Source organism: Felis catus, chromosome E1 (assembly GCF_018350175.1).
Source record: "Felis catus isolate Fca126 chromosome E1, F.catus_Fca126_mat1.0, whole genome shotgun sequence".
Lineage (NCBI taxonomy): Eukaryota > Metazoa > Chordata > Mammalia > Carnivora > Felidae > Felis > Felis catus.
Genome location: NC_058381.1, coordinates 27,206,605 through 27,226,804, shown reverse-complemented (window position 1 = coordinate 27,226,804; position 20,200 = coordinate 27,206,605). Strand labels below are relative to the sequence as shown.

Sequence of the window (20,200 nt, the reverse complement as noted above, 5' to 3'; positions counted from 1 at the left end):
TTTAGATCTATGATCCATTTCAGATCAGTTATTGCATTTGAAAAATAAAGGTTGATGTTCAATCTTTCATAAGAATATTCAGTTATTTTAGTACCATTTGTTGAAGAGATGTTCCTTTCACCATTGAATTGCCTTGTACCTTTGTTGAAAATTAATTGACCCAATATATGTGGGTGTAATTCTGTATTCTCTATTCTGTTTCACTGATCTATGTCTGTCCTTTTGCCAAAACCACACTGTCATTACTGTAACTTTATAATAAATCTTGAAATCAGTTAGTGCAAGTCTTACAACTCTGGTCTTGATCCAAATTGTTTTAGCTATTCTAAGTTTTTTGCATTTCCATATAAATTTGAATCCACTTGTCACTTTTGAGTTTTTAAAAAACCTGCTTGCGTTTTGATTTAGATTGCATTAAACCTATACATCAGTTTGAGGGAAATTGTCATAATAACAATATTGAGTCTTTCAAATGATCAACATGGTGTATTTCCCTGTGTATTTAGGCCCTCTGTAATTTCTTTTCTTACTGTTTTAGAATAGGTCTTGCATGTATGTTATTAAACTTACCTCTGTTTTTTTTTTAAAGTGTCCAAAATGGTTTTATTTTTTTTCCCCTCTATTTTTTTAAAAATATAGTTTATTGTCAAATTGGCTAACATACAGTACGTAAAATGTGCTCTTGGTTTTTGGGGTAGATTCCTGTGGTTCATTGCTTACATACAACACCCAGTCCTCATCCCAACATAAACTTACCTCTTAAATATTTTATGTTTCAGATGCTATTGTAAATGAAATTTTTTAAAAAAGGTTTTTTTTAGTGTTTATTTTTGAGAGAGAGTGTGAGTGGGGGGAGGGGCACAGAGAGAGAGGGAGACACAGAATCTGAAGCAGGCTCCAGGCTCTGAGCTGTCAGCACAAAGCAGGGCTTTGATGAATTTGATGCAGGGCTCAAACTCACAGACTGAGAGATCATGACCCAAGCCGAAGTCAGACGCTTAACCAACTGAGCCACCCAGGTGCTCTGTAAAATTTTTAAATTTAAATTTCTAATTGTTTATTTCAGGTATATAATAGAGAGTTGGTTTTTACACCTGTGACCTTACCAAATTCATTTTTTAGTTCCAGTAGTTCTGAGCATTTTTCAGTTTTCTCTTATTTTGACCCATGAGTTATTTAAAACTGTGCATTAGCTTCTGAGTGTGTATAAATTTTATATTTTTGTTACTAAAGTTTGACACAATTTCTGAATTATCAGAGAATGTGGTCTCTGATGCCCATTCTTTGGAGTATGTTGAGACTGATCTCTTGACTTAATCAAGGTTAAGTGGCTTTAAAAATTCATATTCTCTGACATTAGATGCTGAATCTTATATATATCCATTCCTACCCTTTATTATTGTTTTTAACATTTCTTTCTCCATAATTCTACTGACTGCTGCCTTTTTTTCAATGTTTATTTTTGAGAGAGAGTGCACAAGTTGGGGAGGGGCAGAGCAAGAGAGGGAGACAGAATGCAAAGACTCCAGGCTCCGAGCTGTCAGTGCAGAACCTGACCTCACGAACTGTGAAATCATGACCTGAACCAAAGTTGGACGCTTAACCGACTGCGCCACCCAGGCGCCCCAGGAAGCTATTTAATATTTAAGAGAAAATGAAACACAAAATAGCCTTTAAAGTGAGCAAAGAATGACAATTCAATGTAGAAAATGCTGTAGGAAGTTCTGTCTCTTTAATGTTGAATGACCAAAAAATACCAACAGTTATTTCCATTTACCCATCTTAATAGGTGTAGTGGGGACATTACTACTATTTTGATGCATGGATAACATATAACAAGTTCTAGTATTTTTCCAAACAATGGGTAATAAAAAAAATTCTGTTTCATAGATCATAAAGTTTGGAATTATCTGGATCAAATCCTTCATTTTGATTCAAATAATTTGAAATGTGTACTTTTGTCATTTGCAAGTATTCTGTGATGTAACTTTCTCTCGTTGAATTTTTTTTAATGTTTATTATTGAGAGAGAGAGAGAGAGAGAGACAATAGGGAGAGGGGCAGAGAGAGGGAGACACAGAATCTAAAGCAGGCTCCAGGCTCTGAGCTGTCAGCACAGAGCCCAATGTGGGGCTTGAATCCAGGAGCTGTGAGATCATGACCTGAGCCAAAGTCGGACGCTCAGCTGACTGAGCCACCCAGGCACCCCTAACTTATTTTCATATTAATGACTTATATAGGCTAGTTTATAAACCCCGCTATTTTAAGTAAGGAGTCTATTAAGCAATCTGAATTTAAAATTTTGTCAGAAATACACAAACAGTAAAAAACCCACAAAGAAATTACTAAAAGAAGCAAAGGTAAAATCTTCTGATTTTGATGACAGGCCTTTATTTGTCTATTTGTGAGAATCAACAGAGATGAGTGTTCTCTTAATTCTGCTAATGGGGAATGTTTTGTAAATACCATAACATGCTAAACCTTTGGGACTACTTTATTATCAGTTTTTTTTTTTCTATGACTCCAGAATTTCTTTTTAAAAAAATTTTTTTTTCAACGTTTATTTATTTTGGGACAGAGAGAGACAGAGCATGAACGGGGGAGGGGCAGAGAGAGAGGGAGACACAGAATCGGAAACAGGCTCCAGGCTCTGAGCCATCAGCCCAGAGCCCGACGCGGGGCTCGAACTCATGGACCGCGAGATTGTGACCTGGCTGAAGTCGGACGCTTAACCGACTGCGCCACCCAGGCGCCCCATGACTCCAGAATTTCTTGATAAGAATTGAAAGCACTCTCACAAAGACTGTGTAGTAGAAGAAATGTTGAATTTGGAGTTGGAAACGTGAGGTTGAACTCTCACTTTGCCATTTATATGCTGCTGAATTGCTATTTAGAGCCTTTGAGCCCAGAGTTTCTCATTTGTAGAAGGCAAGGATAAAAATAACTGTTCCCTACACAGGTTTGTTAGCATCAAATTAACTAATCTATATGTAAACTATAAATCATTATACAGAGTAGGTATTGTTGCATAAATCCAAACTCTGGCCTTGGGTTGGGTAGAATTCTTAGACTATTAGAATAGAAAGAAAATTATGGCAGTAATTTATGTGCCTGATAATTGGTTGAGGAAAGAGAATCAGAGATTTAGAGTAACATTCCCAAGGTCTTACAGTTAGCTGAATCTCCCAGCTCTGGAATGTTACTCGTTTTACTGGTTTAATTTTTTTTAAGTTTATTTACTTTGGGGGAGAGAGAGAGAGAGCACACAAGCAGGGCAGGAGCAGAGAAAGAATCCCAAGCAGGCTCCACACTGTCAGCACAGAGCCAGATGCAGGGCTTGACCCACAAACTGCGAGATCATGACTTGAGCTGAAACCAAGAGTTGAACTCTTAACCAACTGAGCCATCCAGGTGCCCCTAGTGTTTTAATTCTTGATCTTACTCCCCCATCTTTTTGGTGAAAATGTTTTGCTAAAATTGCACTGATTAAGAAAAACTGAATGAATATTTAGTAGATTGAGAGAAAATGAGAAATGGGATTTTTCAAGCTGTAATTTTATAAGTTATATATTTTCTGCCTTGAAATAAAATCATGTTTTTACACAAAGAAACATAAAATTATTTTTTTACATATTGGAAGTGAGAGATAAACAATCCCCCCAAACCTATCAAACTCTGAAGAAGGGGGTCCGTAAAATGTCCTCCAGGTTGTATCTTTTTAAAATATGGATTCTTGGGGGTGCCTGGGTCAGTTAAGCCTCTGACTTCAGCTCAGATCATGATCTCACCATTTGTGAGTTCAAGCCCCATATCAGGCTCTGTGCTGACAGCTCAGAGCCTGGAGCCTGCTTCAGATTCTGTCTCCCTCTCTCTCTGCCCCTCCCACACTCGCACTCTGTGTCTCTCTCTCAGAAATAAATAAACATTAAAAAAATTTTTTTTAATATTTAAAATTTTATTTGATTAAAAATTAGATCTGTGGGTTCTGTGTTGACAGTGTGGAGCCTGCTTGGGATTCTCTCTCACTCCCTCTCTCTCTGCCCCTCCTGCGCTCTCAAGATAAATAGACCTGGAGCAGTGACCTTTTCAATGATTAGAAGACTGTGACAAGTTTAATGTATTTTACACTTCACTAAGTTAGGTTGATGGACCTTTTAGGCCATAAATATATACTCTCATAAACTGCTAACCCATTATTGGGAGATATATTGAAGTTTTGAATGCATTTAAATTGTATCTTGACTTGGGCTTTATGTTTGTTTGTTTGTTTGTTTTATTTTTTTCCCCTTTTTTAAATTTAAATTTTAGTTAGTATACAGTGCCGTATTGATTTCGGGAACAGAATTCAGTGGCTCATCACTTACACACAACACCCAGGGCTAACCAAATAAGTGACCCCCTTAGTACCCATCACCCATCTAGCCCATCTCCCACATACCTCCCTCTGTCAACCCCATAGTTTGTTCTCTATCATTAAGAGTCTCTTGTGATTTGTTTCCTTCTTTTCTCCACCCTCCCTTTCATATGTTCATCTGTTCTGTTTCTTAAATTCCATGTATGAATGAAATCATATGGTATTTGTCTTCTCTGATTGACTTATTTTGCTTAGCATATTTTGAGTTTTTAATTTGTCTAATTCTTCAAAACTTTAGAAAGTTCCAAAAGATTCAAGGATTTTTTTTTTTCATACATTCTTATTCAAATAATGAATTTTCAGAGAACACACTTTTACACTGCCACAGCCATGTGATGATCTCTGGCTCTTATAGTCAGATGATCCAGTATTCACTGATATTGTTCATGGTGTTTGGATTAGCTTTGGCTTTTTACCCTTGCACAAGTGGAAAACTGTATCAAAGCCTCACTGATCAAGATATATTTATTACCCTTTACTTAGATTATTTATTAAGTTTCCAATAATAAATTGCAATTGCTTTATCTTCACAGTTTTAGAGAAATCTATAGCTATTTTGAAGTAGTCTGTGAATGAATGTACTAAATAGTCCAATTAAGTACCTACATGCTTCTCAAAGCAAGAAAGATTACTGAAATATATTCAAGTTGAAATACAATACTTAATTGGCTGTCTTTGCATGCCTTGTATGAAGAATGGTGTACATTATTGAGAAAGCTGACTTAATATTTTTGTGAGAAAGTAGAATCATTTGAATAAATGGTTTTCTTAAAAGGAAGTGTGTTCATTTTATTTTGGAATACAGTGGCCAAGAAAATTAGAGTCAATGGCTTCATCACTCTTATTTTCTTTTCCTTTTCATCTTGTTAAATTCTACACACTAACTCATATTACTCTGGGAGTTGCTATTTTCATGTCATCCTTAAGTGTTTTTTGTTTTGCTTTAGGAAACTCAGAGTAACTTAGTTTCACATTGTTTTTGCATTACAAGTGCAGCTAATGTTTAAAATGAATGGAGTATTATAGTCTAGCGGTAGATGTACAACCTACAAAGAACCTTTGTGAGCTGATTTTAGCAGCATTTTCTCAGCACTCTTGACAGAAACAAAAGACCCCACATATTTTAATATCAACCTTTGATTTATTTTTTTATTTTAAAATTTTTATTTATTTTTGAGAGGGTGGGGAGGAGCAGAGAAAGAGGGAGACACAGAATCCGAAGCAGGCTTCAGGCTCTGAGCTGTCAGCACAGAGCCCAACATAGGGCTCAAATCCACGAGTCGTGAGATCATGACCTGAGCTGAAGTGGGATGCTTAACTGACTGAACCACCCAGGCACCCCTCAACCTTTTATTTTAAATGCTTCAGGATTTTCAGATTGAAAATCTGCTAGTTACAACATTTTAAGGCATTTCTTGTATGTAGAAGATACATTTCTTGTATCTTTACAATGAAAATTATTATTTGATGTTTGAGTTATGCTTCTTTCCTATTTCTGTCTTCTCATCCTAGCCATAGACCTTTAGAGTTTAACAGTCTCATTCTTGGGATGCCTGGGTGGCTCAGTTAAGTGTGCACTTTTTAAAAAATATTTGTTTATTTTTGAGAGAGAGAGAATGCATGTGTGCGCGAGTCGGGGAGGAGCAGAGAGGGAGAGAGAGAATCCCAAGCAGGCTCCACACTGTCAGTGCAGAGCCTGACACAGGGCTTGAACTCACAAACTGTGAGATCATGACCCAAACCAAAATCAAGAGTCAGATGCTTAATTGACTGAGCCACCCAGGCACCCCGAGCCTTCAACTCTTAAGTCACATTTATGGACCAGCTCTTAGAAAATCTTATTTCCTTCCATAGATTGAGCTTGTCTCTTTCAAAATTCTTAGAAGAATTTAGTTTTGGGACTTGGGGGTGTCTTACCATAGGTTAGTGTACTCCCTGGTATTATTGAGACCACCTTGTATCTGGATCCTACCTCTAGGTTTGTCACTGACTTTTGATTGAGGAAGATGGGGACAAAAAAATTTCAAGGGAATTTTAAAAGACAGTAGTGTAAAATATTTTCAAAAATGGTTAAAATGAAAAAATTTTGATACTTCTATAAGCTTAGTTGTTTAGAACACAGGTAGTGTTTTGCATGTTTTGCTTTATAGTTCTTTGGGGAATGGCAAATGGTTTTTAAAAGTAGTTTTTAGGGGCGCCTGGGTGGCGCAGTCGGTTAAGCGTCCAACTTCAGCCAGGTCATGATCTAGTGGTCTGTGAGTTCGAGCCCCGCGTCAGGCTCTGGGCTGATGGCTCGGAGCCTGGAGCCTGCTTCCGATTCTGTGTCTCCCTCTCTCTCTGCCCCTCCCCCGTTCATGCTCTGTCTCTCTCTGTCCCAAAAATAAATAAACGTTGAAAAAAAAATTAAAAAAAAAAAGTTGTTTTTAAAACTGTGAACTTATTTTGTTTGTAAGAAGTATAGATGAAAAGAAAATAACTTAGTTCCCTTGGTTATTTCTTACAAAACAAAATTCCAGACTATTTTGTTTTCTAGAGAATTTTTTGAGTAGGAAATGTCAGTAAGCTGTTTTCTTTTGTAGCGTATTGTGTAAGAACACATTATTTGCTCAAATGAAAATTCCTGTTGCAATACCTTTAAAAACATCTTCAAATAATTGCATAATACCATTATTATAAGTAAGTACTCAAATGAACTCAAATTTGTTTGGATAAACTTTTATCTCTTAAAGATGATTACTACAGGAAAGAGTAAAGCTGGGGAAATGAGTTCAATTATCACATTGTTTGGCTGGAGGGCAAGTTTTAGAATCTTTTCTTCACAGTGCACATGCCCTTTTGTGACTTGTTAATCTTTTTGTCGCAAATTAATTACATGTTATTTATTGTGATGTAGGTAAATGGCTGTTCATCTATGAAATGAATTGCCTACAGATTTTGGCTGAATATGAACGTATGTGGTTTTAAGTATTTATAGAACTTAAGTATGGCTTCTAGTTAAATGATTAGAAGATAGAAAATCCAAAACTCCTTTATTATATGGTCCATTTCAAACATCCTCAGTTAATTTTATTAATAAAGCCCAGAAAGCATGATTTGTGGAATAGAGTTACATTTTGTGAACCTATTATGATGCTCTGGTCTTAGAGAATTCCACAGAATAACTTCATTCATTTTTCTTTGTCCTTTTAATTGCTTGGCTATATTTATATTGTCTTTTGAAAACACCTTCATATAAGTATGCCTTAAGTTCACAGAATCAAACTTCCAGCTTTTATGAACTCTTCTGAATGTACCTGTCCTCTGAACTCCCATATTTTGTCCTGTACTTTCTTCCTCCTTATCATTGTAGCTAGTATATATTGAGTTCATATAAAAGGTACGACAATATATTATTATTTTATACATATTACCTTGTTTAATTCTCACAGTAAACCTTTGATACGTGTCATGTTACCTCTATTTTACAGGTTAAAGAAACTGATGTTTAGAGAGATTTAGAAATTTGTCCATTTCATGGAGTAGATACTTGTGAGGTTTGAGTTTCAATCCAGTTCTGTTAGACTCTAAAACCTGTTTTCTTCCCACTAAGTTGGATACTATATATCTGTTTCATTTTAAGTGAAGTCCTGTGCTCATCTGGCTTCCCTACCAGAAGGAAGGACCCTCGGAGTGCCTGGATGGCTCAGTCAGTTGAGCATCCCACATGGTTTCAGCTTGGGTCATGATCTCATGCTGGCAGTGTGGAGCCTGCTTGGGATTCTCTCTCCTCCTCTCTCTCTGCCACTCCCCTGCAAAATAACTATATAAAAAAATTTTTTTAAGTTAAAAAAAAAAAAAAGGAAGAAGGACCCTCTGGAGGACAAAGACCTTGTTTTATTCATATTTATGTCTCCAGAGCCTGGTACAGATCCCAGATTTTTTTAAATGAGCACTTAATGAAAGACACTGACATCACTGAATGGTAGCAGTGAAGCATGTAGTTTCTTTTTTTTTTTTAATTTTTCTTTTAATGTTTATTTATTTTTGAAAGAGAGAGAGAGAGACAGAGCATGAGCAGGAGAGGGGCAGAGAGAGAGGGAGACACAGAATCCGAAGCAGGCTCCAGGCTCTGAGCTATCAGCACAGAGCCCGACATGGGACTCGAACCCACAGACCGTGAGATCATGACCTGAGCTGAAGTTGGACACTCAACCGACTGAGCCACCCAGGCGCCCCCGTAGTTTCTAAAGTATAGTCAGTTTACTGGTTCATGTACCTCCTATCCTTTTGATGTGGTTATACACAGGTGTGCATGCCCAAATACACATACACACACTCTTTCATCCTTAGTGATCCTGTGACAGTGAGAATTTTTGTTCTCGTTTTGTAGATCATAAAATCAAGATCTAGGGTTGCCTGGCTGGCTCAGTTGGTAGAGCATGTGACTCTTGATCTTGATGTTATGAGTTCAAGGCCCATGTTGGGTGTAGAGGTGACTTTGAAATAAAATCTAAAACACATTAAACAAGAAAATCGATATCTGGAAAAAATGGGACTTGCTTAAGAACATACCACTAGTTAGTGGCAAATCTGTGATGCAAATCCAGATCTTCGAACTTTATTTTTTTATTTTTATTTTTATTTTTTAATGTTTATTAATTTTTGAGGGAGAGAGGGAGACAGAATCCGAAACAGGCTCCAGGCTCTGAGCTGTCAGCACAGAGCCCGATGCAGTGCTCAAACTCACAAACCACGAGATTATGTCCTGAGCCGAAGTTGGACGCTTAACTGACTGAGTCGCCCAGGTGCCCCAAGATTTTCAAACTTTAAATCTTATAATCGTCTACTCCAGGCTATCCATCTGTGCTAATTGAATCCTATACTTCATTTCTTAATATGTTTATTTGCTTGTTGAGAAATGATGGCAAGAAAACAAAGATATCCACAAATGGTTGTGTCTAAGACACCTTCTTTTGAAGTGATGAATGTATGCTCTTTGCTCAGTCTGTCTTATCTATCTATCTGTTTATTGAGAGAGAGAGAGAGAGCAGGGAAGGGGCAGAGAGAGGAGAGAGAGAATCCCAAGCAGGCTCCGCACTGTCAGCGCAGAGCCCGATGCAGGGCTCAAACTCAAGAACCGTGAGATCAGGACCTGGGCGAAAATCAAGTCAGACACTTAACTGACTCAGCCACCCAGGTGCTCCCAGTCTTTTTATATATATACATAATATTTCATTTATTTTCCATTATGAAGCATAAATTTGGGGAGCAGTAATTATAGTTAGAATTTTTCCAAGGGGGCGTCTGGCTGGAGTGGGTAAAGCATGTGACTCTTGATCTCAAGGTTGTGAGTTCGAGCCCCACGTTTGGTATAGAGATTACTTAAAATCTTAAAAGAAAAAAAAGAATTTTAGTTAAGGAATAAAATAGTCACAGCTCACAAACTATATGACCATATCACATTCTAATCAGCTGAATATAGGTCTAGCAAGATTCCTGGCACATGCAAAGGGTATTAAGGAGTCTGTATTGCAGACTTGATTGACGTACTGTGCTTCTTAAGTAGAAAGATTTGCCATACTAATACCTGAAAGAATGATAAGTTATAGGCAATCTGATGTTTTTGTGTAGAATAATCATGTCAGCACAAGTTATATGTTGTAATACAGGGATTTAAAGTAAAAATATATATCTACATGTGTAATATGAAACGTGATATAAAGAGTACATTTAACATATCTGAAACATTTAGGATTTTTCTTTTTTTAGGCTCATATTATTTTTTCAGTAGAATTTTTTTCCTAAATAAAATTGGTCTTTGATCTGTATCAACATTTTTGACATGTTTGATAGTATATTCATTTTTTTCTAGTAATGCTAAAAGAACTAAAAGACTGGTAAATTTGAGTAGGTAGTGTATATGATACTAAATTATGGGTTAGAAAGACTTTAGCTTATCAATATTTGAAGATGCTAATATTTTATGTTTTGCAGTGGACAAATTGCCTCCAAGTTTTAATCTGGAAAAGGTTTACAACTACATGGCTTTTATGTTTTTACTACTTCTATTAGAGTTTCTATACAAATTATTCAAATCTTGATTATAAAAGAGAAGATGAAAGTGTAAACACATTATTCAAACAGCATGAAGAATATCACTACCATGTTGTTTCTCAGTTTTATTCAGTCATAAATGCAAAGCAGAAGTATGTAACATGTCATTGGATTTTATTTTGCTTTACTAGCTCCTCAAGAGTTACTGATCTATGAAATGGCAGAGAATGGAAAAAATTGTGACCAGAGACGTGTAGCAATGAACAAGGAACAATATAATGGAAACTTCACAGGTATGGTGATTTGGAGAGAGAAGATCTACAGGTTTAAATGATATCCTTTTCAGTGGAGTAAAATAGAAATATATCTAATATTTACTGTCTTTTGTTAATATATGATAAGTATGTGAGATTCTTATATATTTTATATAACATTACAGAAATCCCCCCTGCCTCTTATCTGTGTTTTGTTTTTCCATAGTTTCAGTTCCCCATGGCCAACTGCAGTCCAGAAACAGAATGATCTATTGTCAGAACATCAGTAATAGCCTAATGCCACATCACAATGCCTACATCATTCACTTCACTTCATCTTATCACATAAGCATTTTATCATCTCACATAATCTCAAGAAGAAGGACAGTACAATAAGATATTTTAAGAAAGTTACATTCATATAACTTTTATTAAACTATATTTTTATAATTATTTTATTATTGGTTATTGCTGTCAATCTTACTGTGTCGAATTTATAAACTTTAGCATAACTATGTAGATATAGGAAAAAACATAGTTATATATAGAATTCAGTACTCTCTGGTTTCAGGCATCCACTGGGCATCTTAGAACATGTCCCCTACGGATGAGGGGGGGACTACAGTAATTATCTTTTTTTACCCCTCTTAGTAAATGAAATTTATGGGTCCGGGCCTATAGGGTGAATTTTCACAGTGATAGCAGAAGCAGCCTAGCCATAGTTTCATCACCAGTGTTCTGGGTACAAGGTTATTATTTGTTAATCTTATGCTGTGGTCAGTATTTATTTGGCTTTGTTTGGTGCTCAGTGTTATCATGCTATTTTGTAACTTTAGAAGTAGATTGTAAATTTACTTATTACACTAATCCTAAATGTACAATTATCAAAAAGTCAATGTGATTATTGTGAGTTTTATTTTATTTTAAATGTTTTTTTTTATTCATTTTTGAAAGAAGACAGAGAGAGACAGAGCATGAGCAGGGGAGAGGCAGAGAGAGAGGGAGACACAGAATCTGAAGCAGGCTCCAGGCTCTGAGCTGTCAGCACAGAGCCCGATGTGGGTCTTGAACCCACGGACCGTGAGATCATGACCTGAGCTGAAGTCGGACGCTTAACTGACTGAGCCATTCAGGCGCTCCTATTGTGGGTTTATTTTAAAATTTTCATTTGCAACAAATAAATTTATACTTTAACCAAATTTGGAATTTGTAGTAAATTTCAGTATATTTAACACTTATTCAAACATTTAAAAAAATAATAATAATAAAAGGCCCTGAAAGCCCTGAAACTATGGCTTTTATTTATATAGATGGTTAAAGTAGGAACTTTCTTTCATGTGTTTAAAGGAAATGAAGGCTTTTTCACTTCTGTTAATTATAATGGTTTTCTTCTTGATTTGTAGTTGTTTAACATCTTAAACATACTGCAAATAATATTCCAGCATGGTAATATTCTATTATAGAAATTCTCTTACATTGGAAGAAGTGCAAGCTATCTGAAATAGTAGTTTCTGTGTTTTGATCACTACATTGCCTTGCAGGGCACATTTTGCAGCACTTATCTGACTTTCAGGTTACTCTGATTATTGATAAATTTTATATCATTGCACCAAAAATTTCAGGATGTAGAGATAAGCATGCATATGTCATAGTCTCTTCACATTAGTGTGAAGTAACTCCACAATAGTAGCTTTTGCATGTTGTTTTTTTCTTTCCTTTCTCTCAATAAGCATGTGCATTTATATATTCTTCCCCTGCCGCCTAACCCCTTGGAATTTAAAATTAATGTCAGTATGACACACTTACTGTCCTGTACTGTGGTATTTTTTAACTTTGTATTTCCTAGAGATTGTGCTATAACTGTAGTCTTCATTATGGCTGCTTAGTATTCCATTGTATCAGTATACATACTTTAACCACTCCTCTGTCTTCTGTTAACATTTAGGTTGTTTATAATTTTTTGCCAAGACAAGTAACACTGCATTGAATAAACTTGTACAAAAGACATATCACCTCATACCTAATCATTCTTAGAAATGGGATTATTGGGTTATAGGGTATGTGCATTTGTAATTTTGATAATAACTTTGACACTTACTAAGTGTCAGAGTCTTCTGAGAGCTTCACATATATTAACTCATTTAATCTTTGTGATGACCCTAAAGAAGTTAAGTACTATGTTCATCTTCATTTCAGAAAAGAAAAAACTGAGAGATAGAAGGGTTAACTAACTTGCCTGCTGTCTCATGACTTGTAGGCAAGATTTGGAACCAAGTAGTTTGCCGTCCCATTTTGAGCTCTAAACCACTTTGCTCTGTGATGTGATACTAAATCACCTTTCATGGAAGGTGGGCTAACTTAGTATCCCAGTAGTGTACAAGAAAAGTAACTTGTGTCCTGACAATAATTGCTAAAATAGTCCTCAGAGCAGAGCAGAATCACCTAAACCAGACGTATCATAATGTGAATCTCATTGCTTATTTTTTGAGGTTTGTATACAGTCCTTCAAATGTGATATGGGAAAGTAGGTGAATTTTTAAAGTGATTGGGAAAAGCGAACATTCTCTTTTAACTTCTGCCCTAATGTTTTTCAGACCCTTCTTCAATGAATGAAAAGAAGAGGAGGGATCGGGAAGAGAGGCAGAATATTGTCCTGTGGAGACAGCCACTCATTACCTTGCAGTATTTTTCTCTGGAAATCCTAGTAATCTTGAAGGAATGGACCTCAAAGTAAAGAGTCTTCCATTACCTTTTAAATAAATTTTATGTACTAATTTTAGAAATCTTTAACAATCTCCTACTCTCTACCTCCTGCTCTTTCCATATGAATTAGTTAAATTTATTTATTTTTGTTTTTTATTTTTTTAACATTTTTATTTACTTTTGAGAGAGACAGAGACAGAGGGGCAGAGAGAGAGGGAGACACAGAAGCAGAAGCAGGCTCCAGGCCCTGAGCTGTCAGCACAGAGCCTGACATGGGGCTCGAACTCATGAGCTGTGAGATCATGACCTGAGCCAAAGTTGGATGCTCAACAGACTGAGCCACCCAGGCGCCCCAAAATTTAGAATGTTTTAGGAATATATTTATTTTCCTTTCTATTGTTTCAAGAAAAATAGGGAACATACTGCTATTTGCTCACTAGATTATTGCAATTGACTTCTGTCTCATGTTGAATCTTTTACACAAAGGATAACATAGGAAACAAGATTTTTTTCTTCTGGCTTTACCTTTAAGAGAACTTAAGCTTGTGTACACCAGACACACTGAATCTTTAGTAGGATAGAGTTCAGGATACATGGCACTTTTACTGACAGCTTCAGCCAGTGAAAGAGGACTCTGCCCTGGAAATGTGTTGTATCTTTAAATTTAGTACTTATCAGGCCTGTTTCAGATATCATAAAGAACAAGTTGAACTTTTCCATGCCTTATCATTTTGAACTTGGTTTCCAAATTATTATTATTATTGTTATTATTATTATTATTTATTTATTTATTTTTTTAAGAGAAAGAGCATGGATGCAAGTTGGGGAGAGGGGCAGAGGGAGAGAGAGAGATTCCCAAGTAGTCTCCATGTTCAGTGTGGAGCCCAACGCAGGGCTTGATCCCATGAGCCTGAGATCATGACCTAAGCCAAAATCAAAAGCCAAATGTTCAACTGACTGAGCCACCCAGGTGCCCCATCTTTTTTTGTTTTTTAATTATTACTATTTTTTAATTTGCATCCTAGTGAGTTAGCATATAGTGCAATAATGATTTCAGGAGTAGAATCCAGTGATTCATCCCCTGCATATAACACCCAGTGCTTATCTCAACAAGTATCTTCCTTTTTTTTTTTTTTTTTTAAATACATTTATTCATTTTTGAGAGACAAGACAGAATGTGAGTGGGAGAGGGGCAGAGTGAGGGAGACACAATCTGAAGCAGGCTCCATGCTTTGAGCTCTCAGCACAGAGCCTGATGGGGGGCTTGAACTCACAGACTGGGAGATCATGACCTGAGCTGAAGTCAGACGCTTAACTGACTGAACCACCTAGGCACCCCACCAACAAGTATCTTCCTTAATGCCGCTTGCCTGTTTGGCCCATCCCTCCACCCATAACCCCTCCAACAACCCTCGGTTTGTTCTCTATATTTAAGAGTCTCTTATGTTTTGTCACATCCCTGTTTCTATATTATTTTTGCTTCCCTTCCCTTATGTTCATCTGTTTTGTATCTTAAATTCCACATGAGTAAAGTCATATATTTGTCTTTCTCTGACTGATTTTGCTTAGCAAAAATCTCTGACTTATACACTCTAGTTCCATCCACAATGTTGCAAATGGCAAGATTTCATTGCTTTTGATCGCTGAGTAATACTCCATTGTGTATATATATATCACATCTTCTTTACCCATTCCTCTGTCGTGGACATTTGGGCTCTTTCCATACTTGGGCTGTTGTTGATAGTGCTGCATGGGGTGCATGTGTGCCTTGGAAACAGCACACCTGTATCTTTTGGATAAATACCTAGTGATGCAATTGCTGGGTCGTAAGGTAGTTCTATTTTTAATTTTTTGAGGACCCTCCATACAATTTTCCAGAGTTGCTGCACTAGTTTACATTCCCACCAGCAGTGCGAAAGGCTTCCTCTTTCTCCGCATCCTTGCCAACAACTGTCGTTGCCTGAGTTGTTACTTTTAGCTATTCTGACAGGTATGAGGTGATATCTCATTGTGGTTTTGATTTGTATTTCCCTGATAATGACTTGAGCATTTTTTCATGTGTCTGTTAGCCATCTGGATGTCTTCTTTGGAGAAGTTTCTATTCATGTCTTTTGCCCATTTCTTTACTGGATGGTTTGTTTTTTGGGTGTTGAGTTTGGTAAGTTCTTTATAAATTTTGGATACTAACCCTTTATCTGATATGTCATTTGCAAATATCTTCTCCCATTCTGTCGGTTGCCTTTTAGTTTTGCTGATTGTTTCCTTTGCTGTGCAGAAGCTTTTTATCTTGATGAGGGCCCAGTAGTTCATTTTTGCTTTTGTTTCCCTTGCTTCCGGAGACATGTTGAGTAAGAAGTTGCTGAGGCCAAGGTCAAAACAGTTTTTGCCTGCTTTCTCCAGGAGGATTTTGATGGCTTCCTTTCTTACATTTAGGTCTTTGATCCATTTTGAGTTTATGTTTGTGTATGGTGTAAGATAGTGGTCCAGGTTCATTCTTCTGCACGTTGCTGTCCAGTTTTCCCAGCACCACTTGCTGAAGAGACTGTCTTTATTCCACTGGATATTCTTTCCTGCTTTGTCAAAGATTAGTTGGCCATACGTTTGTGGGTCCATTTCTGGATTCTCTATTCTGTTGCATTGATCTAAGTATTTTTATGCCAGTACCATACTGTCTTGATGATTACAACTTTGAAGTCTGGAATTGTGATGCTTTCAGTTTCAGTTTTCTTTTTCAGGTTGCTTTGCCTACTATTCAGGGTCTTTTCTGGTTCCATACAAATTTTAGGATTGTTTGTTCTAGCTCTGAGAAGAATGCTGGTATTGTTTTGATAGGGATTGCATTGAATATGTAGATTGCTTTGGGTAGTATCAACATTTTAACAATATTTGTTCTTCCAGTCCATGAGTATGGAATATTTTTCCATTTTTTTGTATGTCTTCTTTAATTTCTCATAAGCTTTCTATCGCTTTCAGTGTATAGCTTTTTCACTTCTTTGGTTAGGTTTATTCCTAGGTATTTTATGGTTTTTGGTGCAGTTGTAAATGGGATCAATTCCTTGATTTCTCTTTCTGCTTCTTCATTATTGGTGTTTAGAAATGCAGCCGATTTCTGTGCGTTGATTTTATATCCTGCGACTTTGCTGAATTCATGGATCAGTTCTAGCAAGTTTTTGGTGGAATCTTTTGGGTTTTCCATATAGAGTATCCTGTCATCTGCAAAGAATTTTCTCAAGTTTGACTTCCTCCTTGCCGAGTTGGATGCCTATATTTTTTTTTAACTTAAGTAAACTGTACACCCAACGTGAAGCTCAAACTCACAGTCCTGACATCACGACATGCTCCACTGACATGCTCCACTGACAGAGCCAGCTGAATGCCCCAAGTTATTATTTTTAATAGTATCTTACATTTTTATTGTACATACAGTTTATTAAACATTTTGTAATATTTTTCAGTTCATTTGACCCCTAAAGCAACTCTGTGAAAGCAGTAAAACAAGTTTATGATTACAGTTGACCCTTGAATGACATGGGGATTAGGGGTGTCAATACCCACACAGTTGAAAATCCGTGTGTAAATTTTGACTCCTAGAAAACTTAACTAGTAATAGCCTACTTTTTAAAAAAATTTTTTTTAATGTTTATTTTTGAGAGAGAGAGAGAGAGAGAGAGAGAGAGAGAGGTGGGGGAGGGGCAGAGAGAAATGGAGACAGAGAATCCAAAGCAGGCTCTTCACTGTTAGTGCAAAGCCCGACGTAGGGCTTGAACCCATGATCTGTGAGATCATGACCTGAGCCGAAGTTGGATGCTCTGCTGAGCCACCCAGGCACCCCAGTAATAGCCTAATTTTGACCAGAAGCCTTTGTACCTTATATGTATTATATACAATATTCTTACAATATAGTAAGCTAGGGAGAAGAAAATGTTATTAAGAAAATCATAAGGAAGAGAAAATACACTTACAGTACTGTACTGTAAAAAATCCACATGTAGTCCCTGCACTGTTCAGACCCATATTGTACAAGGGTCAACTGTATTATGATTTTATTTTGTTTTATTTTTATTTAGTTGTAAATGTTTATTTATTTATTTATTTTAAAAGAGAGAGAGGAGAAGGGCAGAGAGACAGGGAGAGAGAATCCCAGTCAGGCTTTGCACTGACAGCAAGGAGTCCAGTGCAGGGCTCAATCCCACAAACAGTGAGATTATGACCTGAGGGAAAACCAAGAATCTGATACTTAACCAACTGAGCCACCCAAGCACCCCAACTGTATTATGATTTTAAAAATAAGACATAGAATCAGATTGGTTAAACATCTTACTCAAAGTGTAATACTTAGGGACTCTGATCCAGGTCCTCTAACTTGAAGGCCAGCGCTCTTTTCATTATATATATATTTCATTATATTAGATCAGTCTTTTGGGTAAGGGAAAGGTTACCATAGGGTTTATGATAAAAAAAAAAATTGGGTGTTCTATACTATGTATCTGCTCTTGGCCTCCTTCTGTACTCTAAGAGACCATCATGTTTAAGGACAAGAGTTTAACCCCAAAAACCATTCTGTAGCTGTGCTAAACAACCTAAATGCTTCAACAAGAAATTGTTTTGGGAGTGCTGAATCCTAAAAATGAGACTGTGAGATATTTCATTTATTTTTGTTTTTAAGATTATGGCATCGTCAAAGCATTGTGGTATCTTTTTTATTGCTGCTTGCTGTACTTATAGCTACGTATTGTGTTGAAGGAGCACATCAACAGGTAAGAGGTTCAGCAACTCTTTCTATTCCATTTTATTTGTTTTTTGTAATGATTGTTTTGAGAGAGAGAGAGAGAGCACCAGCCAGGGAGGGGCAGAGAGAGGGAAAAAGAGAATCCCAAGCAGGCTTCACACTGCCGGCACAGAACCTGGCACGGGGCTCGATGTGACAACTGTGGGATCATGACTTGAGCCCAGATCAAGCGTCAGACGCTTAACCGACTCAGCCATCTAGACACCCCTCTGTTTCTATTCTTGTACCCTCCCTAATCCCAAACAGTTTCAAAATGGGACTGTTGTGGATTTGATAAAATTTCTGCCCTCCACATTTTTAGATTTGGTTTTGTTTTTTACATTTATATCATAAATGATATCTTAATGTCTTAAAAGATCAAATATTAAAAATATTGTGGCATTTCATGGCTGCTGAGCATTTATATTCGGCATATATCATTTCTTTTTATTTTCAAGGATTCAAATGTAACTTTCCTGATGGTGTTTAGTCAAAACTTTGGTTAAAAATAGCAAAACATTAATGTATTCTAATAGGAAATGGTTCTAAAGTAGTATTGTTTTATATTTTAAAACAGTTCACCTCTAATTTCAGAGAAGTTTTTATAGTTTTAAATGCATTTCTTTTAACTATTTTGAAGAAATATATGTATGCCATTAAGAGTTTGTAAGGAACTGGTTTGAAGAATTTAATTGCCAGTGTGAGAGTCTAGAATCTAATATGTGGAATGCTTCCAACAAGTCCATAGCTCAGTGGACTTCAGTTTGCTCTTGTTTGAAAAGCATCTTGGTCTTCAATATACAAAAATAATTGTATTCCGTTTTTGTACTTTGATTAAGAAGAATATATTCCATTCACAAATATGTGAACAACTGTCCCACTCTTACCACTGTTTATTATGATGCTTTCTTAAAGTTTTTGTAACTTTTAAATACCTTTAAAACTTTTATTCTCATAGTTAAATCATATTAGTAATTTGCATTTTTCCTATAAATGTCATTCACAATAGTAGGACTTTAAAGGTCTAAAAACAAGATCTGTATTCTAATTAGATGAATTTTTTGTCTCTCTGCTGTCACATATACGAGGAATTAGGCCTCTTCAAGGAATTCTTATTCTTAATGCTTTCTTCCTATTAGAAACTTATTTTAGTTGGTTTGTTTTAGTTTGATTGTAGGTGATAAATAATGTATTTTTGCTTAACAAGTTTTTTTCCCCCCCACTGCGTCCATTTTGTTTTTCAGTATGTGCAACGTATAGAGAAACAATTTCTCTTGTATGCCTACTGGATAGGCTTAGGAATTTTGTCTTCTGTTGGGCTTGGAACAGGGCTGCACACCTTCCTCCTTTATCTGGTAAGAATAACTTTTAATAAGCAAGATTGAAAGAGATGTTTTAATTGGTGCTTGAGGAATTAAAATTCTAAGATTTTTAGTTATCTACCTTTGCATTTTAGAAGCACTCTAATCCTCAAATCAGTGTTTTTAAGTTTGATTTAGAATTGTTTTGTTTTTCCTTTTGGGTTGAGGATTTAAAAAGAGAAGAGGGAAAAACCCTTGGGCAATTGAGATTGTTCACTTAAATTAATTCAGCCAGGAAATGTTACTTCCAGGTTTTGGAATAATGGTTCTTTTGCTTATGCAATGGTCATTTTAATAGCTGAAGTTCTTTAAATGTACAAGATTTCATGTAAGGCTTAGAATTAATTTGAACAGTTTGCTTTCTCTGTTAATCAGCAAATGAGAAATGGTGTCTTCCCTCATGTTCTCAAGTACCACATGCATACACCTGGATAGTCATTTTTGGTATTCTTACTGAATGTAGTTAATGAAGTATATATAACACATGTCGAACTGAAAGCTTTCTTAAATCCTTTTAAATCAAAGTATAAAATGTACCCCTCCTCAAAAATACTGTTTTACTTAGTTGAAAATGGGGAGATAAAAGATAGGTTTTCCTTTAAACATTAACAAATGTACTGATGTAATAGCAGAGCTAGGACCAGGGGGTGATGAGCAAGACATCTAAG

At 36.2% G+C, this 20,200-nt stretch overlaps 2 protein-coding genes across 4 annotated transcripts in view; one reads left to right on the top strand and one right to left on the bottom strand.

Annotated features, from left to right (window-relative positions):
* The window catches only part of VMP1 (vacuole membrane protein 1), a 127,547-nt gene that overhangs the window by 10,030 nt on the left and 97,317 nt on the right, over positions 1–20,200 (top strand). For all 3 annotated transcript variants that reach the window (XM_045044813.1, XM_045044811.1, XM_045044812.1), the window contains exons 2-5: positions 10,638–10,739; positions 13,295–13,430; positions 18,070–18,160; positions 19,416–19,526. In XM_045044813.1, coding sequence (XP_044900748.1) covers positions 10,664–10,739; positions 13,295–13,430; positions 18,070–18,160; positions 19,416–19,526 — 414 coding nt within the window. In that variant the 5' untranslated portion in view covers positions 10,638–10,663. The remainder of the gene's footprint in view (positions 1–10,637; positions 10,740–13,294; positions 13,431–18,069; positions 18,161–19,415; positions 19,527–20,200) is intronic.
* Positions 1–20,200, bottom strand: part of PTRH2 (peptidyl-tRNA hydrolase 2) — a 53,843-nt gene that overhangs the window by 16,884 nt on the left and 16,759 nt on the right. The window lies entirely within an intron of this gene.